At 39.3% G+C, this 4,935-nt stretch overlaps 1 protein-coding gene across 3 annotated transcripts in view; it reads right to left on the bottom strand.

The window, feature by feature from the left end:
- The window catches only part of ZNF143 (zinc finger protein 143), a 78,812-nt gene that overhangs the window by 50,657 nt on the left and 23,220 nt on the right, over positions 1-4,935 (bottom strand). For all 3 annotated transcript variants that reach the window (XM_011947611.1, XM_011947612.1, XM_011947610.1), the window contains 2 exons: positions 3,777-3,973; positions 2,811-2,885 (listed from right to left, as the gene is read on the bottom strand). In XM_011947611.1, the coding sequence (XP_011803001.1) occupies positions 2,811-2,885; positions 3,777-3,973 (272 nt within the window). The remainder of the gene's footprint in view (positions 1-2,810; positions 2,886-3,776; positions 3,974-4,935) is intronic.

The raw sequence follows: 4,935 nt of genomic DNA, 5'->3' as shown, positions 1-4,935 counted from the left end.
ATAAATAAATATAATAAAATAAAAAATTTCTAGTAACCAACTGAAAAAAATTAAACAGGTGAAATTAATAGTAATTATTTTGTTTAACCCAGTAAGTCCAAATTATCATTTCAATGTTATCAATATAAGAAATTATTGATATTTTACGTTCTTTTTATTGTACTATGTCTTCAAAATCCACTTACAGCACATCTCAATTTGGACTAGTCACATTTCAAGTGCCACATATGGCTAGTGGCAACCATATTGGACATTGCAGATCTAGTCTGTAAGGAAGAGGTACAAAAGGCAAAGGAGAAAGAGCTACAGTAAAAAAAAAAAAAAAAAGAATCCTATTCAACAGTCTTCTATTTGTCTACTGGTACCCATACCAAATGGTAATATGTCTACAAATAAAGAGTAATGGGGCTTTTTATGACATTTTGCCTCAGCTGTTCTGAATTCCTAGCTACTGAGTTGAGAAATTTTTTTTTTTTTTCAGACAGTCTCGCTTGGTTGCCCAGGCTGGGGTGCAGTGGTGCAATCTTGGCTCAATGCAACCCCCACCTCCCAAGTTCAAGCGATTATCCTGCCTCACTTCCCGAGTAGCTGGGATTATAGGCACACACCACCACATCCAACTAATTTTTGTATTTTTAGTACAGATGGGGTTTCGCCATGTTGGCCAGGCTGGTCTCAGACCCCTGACCTCAGGTGATCCACCAGCCTTGGCCTCCCAAAGTGCTAGGATTACAGGCGTGAGTCACTGCGCCCAGCCTTTTCTTTAAAATATTCTATTTTTTAAAAATGTAGTTGTCTGTCAGTTACCAATAAGACAGATAACTTATTGGGCCACTCCAATACTCCAAGCCACTGACCTATAACTCCCGCATATATTTACCCTGTGTTTGCATCTTAATAGACGTTGACTTAGGTGGATTTGACATACAACTGTATAAAAAATATTGAAGTCTCATTTTTGGGGGGGTAGGGGAGAACAGGGTCTTGCTCTGTTGCCCAGGCTGGAGTGCAGTGGCGCAATCAGCTCACTGTAACTTCAAACCACGGGCTCAAGGGATCCTCCTGCCCTAGCCTCCCAAATAGTTATGACTACAAATGTGTGCCACCACGTCTTGCTAATTTTTAAATTTTTTGTACAGACGGAGTCTCACTTTGTTGTCCAGGCTGGTCTCAAACTTCTGGGTTCAAGCAATCTTCCCACCTCAGCCTCTCAAATTATTCAGATTACAAGTGTGAGCCACCACACCCACCTTAAAGTCTCATTTCATTCACAAAATATGAACATGAATTGAGACCTGAAAATTTTGCTAAGAATCACACAGCATCAAAGCTGATGGGCTTAGTGAACTGAAAACTGTATTTATACTATTGCCACTTTGTGGCATCACTTCAGCTGGTAAACAGAAATATTGGCTATTCAGCAATGTGTAGAAGCATCATATTTCTTTTTTGTTTTTTTTTTTTGAGACAGTTTTGCTCTTGCTGCCCAGGCTGGAGTGCAATAGTGCAATCTGGGCTTACTGCAACCTCCGCCTCCTGGGTTCAAGCAATTCTCCTGCCTCAGCCTCCTGAGTAGCTTGGATTATAGGCACTAGCCACCATGCATGGCTAATTTTTTGTATTTTTAGTAGAGGCAGGGTTTCACCATCTTGGCCAAGTTGGTCTCGAACTCCCAACCTCAACTCATCCATATACCTCAGCCTTCCCAAAGTGCTGGGATTACAGGCATGAGCCACCATGCCTGGCCAGAAGCATATTTCTACAAATGAGTTCAGTGATTCCTGTTATTTTATCACTTACTATTAGCATACATATAAAATCTTCTTGACAACCCCTAACAGTATCACTCAATGTCATAAGTGGTCATGTTAATGCTCAAGGTTATAAATGTGACCCTGAGTAGTAATTTAAGGAGTTAAATATAATAAAACTCTGAAGAATGAAAAAAAAAAACTACTATAAAGGAACAGTCAACAAAATATTAGAGATAATTGCTGAGAAAATAAAGAGCAGCATTAAAGCAGGAATGTACTACAATGATTGTATAAGCTCCAAGCATATCCTGCACACAAACATCCCCCCCCAAACACAAAAATGATTCTTGAATAACGTTAAGTTTTGAATTTTTGATTGTAGGAGATACCCAAGAATGTACCTGTGACTACTTTGTACATACTACAAAACTTTGAGAAGCACTGGTGCTCTAGGCTGTTACTTAGGTAAGGGGCAGCCAATGACTGGACCCAGGGTGAACATTTGAACCATGGGAAACCAGCCCATAGGTCACCTGTAGACCAGGAAGCAGTCTGGCAGAAAAAGTATAAACAGCTTTGTCCAAGATTAGCTAGGCTGGACTCTCTTCAGAAGTTGAAAAGGAAAATATGGAGGGAATCAGTTGGAAGGAGAAGAAATTTAAAAATACAAAAAGCAAAGCAGTGAGGATTATTTAGAAAGAATCATGATGGAGTCCCAGAAAAAGTATCCACAAATTGCCATGCCATGGGTGGGGGCAGTCAGGAAATCACCTTGTCTCCGCAACTGCCTTGTCCAGAAAACTGCCTTAGAATTCAGCACACAAGCTTCAACTGGATTTCTGTGATATTTCCATAACTTTAGTGTCATTTTGCATTCACCAATGAACACTGGGACCTCAGGCAGTTTGAGAAAGCTGCTGCCTCATACATGCATTGTTTTTCTGAATTGGCGAGACTTTCCTAGAAAGGTAGTGAGTTACCTATTCTTGCTTTCATCCACAGAAGGGCATAGAAATGCTAAGATAGATTTTTATATTAAAAAGTAGTTTTACATACCTGCATTTTTTTCTCTTGCTCATTTTCTCCAATCATTCCAGAACCTGTTACACTTTCACTTCCATCAATGGACACCTATAGGAATAAAATAATGCTTTAAAACATTTTACATTTTGATAACGGTTTAGCCTGGTTAAGTACATGGTTTAGGGAGAAGCTTACAAAAACAACAAAAGAAAAAAAAAAAGTACATGGTGCTTCATTATCATTTATTTTTGTGTATATTTGAAAATTTCCATAATAGTCTAGGCATGGTGGCTCACGCCAGTAATCCCAGCACTTTGGGAGGCTGAGGCAGGAGGATCATTTGAGCCCAGGAGTTCAAAATCAGCCTGGGCAAAAGAACGAGACTCTGTCTCTATTTATTTTGTTTGTAAAGGAAAAACAAGAAAATTTCCCTAATAAAAGTGAAAAAAAAAAAAAACCTTTTAAGTTATATGAGAGATACATGTTCAATGCAGGGGAAAAAAATCAGCCCTTTTGATATAAAACTTGAGACTTTACTTTTCCTCATCTATAGTTACTACTTCTTAATTCATAAGCAGTTCCATTTATACTTTATTATTTCTTTTATAGCTCCTCATCTTTGTGTATCTTTTGGTGAATTACCTGCCACTCATTTCTCTTCTATAATCCTTTACCCTATTCCCTTATTTTTTTTTTTCCAGTCTTTCTACACTTCACTTAAGATAAATGCTGATCTCTTCGATACTGACTGATTTTGACTTTGAATTGCTAGTGTCTTTTTCTTTTTTTAATTTCTGAATTTGAGACAGGGATCTGTGCTCAAACAATCCTCCTATCTTGGCATCCCAAAGTGCTAGGATTACAGGTGTGATATCACGCCATGCCTGGCCAAAATTGGCCAGTTTTTTTTGATGAGGTGTACTTTTTTGTTTTCTTTTCTTTTCATGAAAAATAAAGAAGTTATATATTGGACATTCTTGACATTGTGAAATGCTATACCTTTGCTGCATACTGTTCCAAAGCACTGATGGTGTCGGGGTCAATTGTGGCATCCCCAGTGTGCAGACCTGCCACTGTCCCATCAGCCTGAATTGCCAAGATGGTGTCAGACTGCGGGACTTGCACTGCGTGGTGGATATAAGCTGTGGTGCCATCTTCCAGCTGAACCGCCTGTAATGCACTCTGGTCATAACTATCTGAGAGAGTGGAAGAGAATGGCATTAAATTAAAGGTAAAATTTGACAAACATTTACATATTGAAAGGAAGAGAGAAATGAGCTTTTATTGAGTAGTTTACTCTAAGTACTGGACCACGTACTTTATATGTGTTATTTCATTTAATCCTCACAGTAATTCTGCAAGGCAGGTATATTTACCGCCTTCATTGTATAAATGGGAACTCAGGTTTGGAGAAGTAACATCCCTTTCCTTAGGAAACAGAAAATTTAAAAAACACTAACAGGCCGGGTGCAGTGGCTCAAGCCTATAATCCCAGCACTCTGAGAGGCCGAGACGGGCAGATCACGAGGTCAGGAGATTGAGACCATCCTGGCTAACACGGTGAAACACCTGCTCTACTAAAAATAGAAAAAAAATCAGCCGGGCATGGTGGCACACACCTGTATTCCCAGCTACTGGGGAGGCTAAGGCAGGAGAATCTCTTGAACCCGGGAGGCAGAGGTTGCAGTGAGCCAAGATTACGCCACTGCACTCCAGCCTGGGCAACACAGCGAGAGTCCCTCTCAAAAAACAAACAAACAAAAAAAACCACACTAACAATTAACAGTCAAAATCAATACGTAGAGAAATCAGAATTTGAACTCATGTCAGTATGACTCCACAGTCCCTCCACGGTGTTTTTCTTTTTACCCTCTAAATGTCCACACTAAGATATATCTATATCTATAATGGTATCGATATAAAATTGTGATTTTATATCGATATATATAGAGAGAGTGAGTGAAATAATATATCTAGCCAGTTACAATTAACTTATGACTAACACTTATTGATAAAGAAAAAAGTGTGCCCATGTGCAGTGGCTCACGCCTATGATCCCAGCACTTTGGGAGGCCAAGCTGGGCAGATCACAAAGTTAAGAGATCGAGACCATCCTGGCCAACATGGTGAAATCCCATCTCTACTAAAAATACAAAAA

Source organism: Colobus angolensis, unplaced genomic scaffold (assembly GCF_000951035.1).
Source record: "Colobus angolensis palliatus isolate OR3802 unplaced genomic scaffold, Cang.pa_1.0 Scaffold269, whole genome shotgun sequence".
Lineage (NCBI taxonomy): Eukaryota > Metazoa > Chordata > Mammalia > Primates > Cercopithecidae > Colobus > Colobus angolensis.
This window is presented reverse-complemented; position numbering and strand designations above follow the sequence as displayed.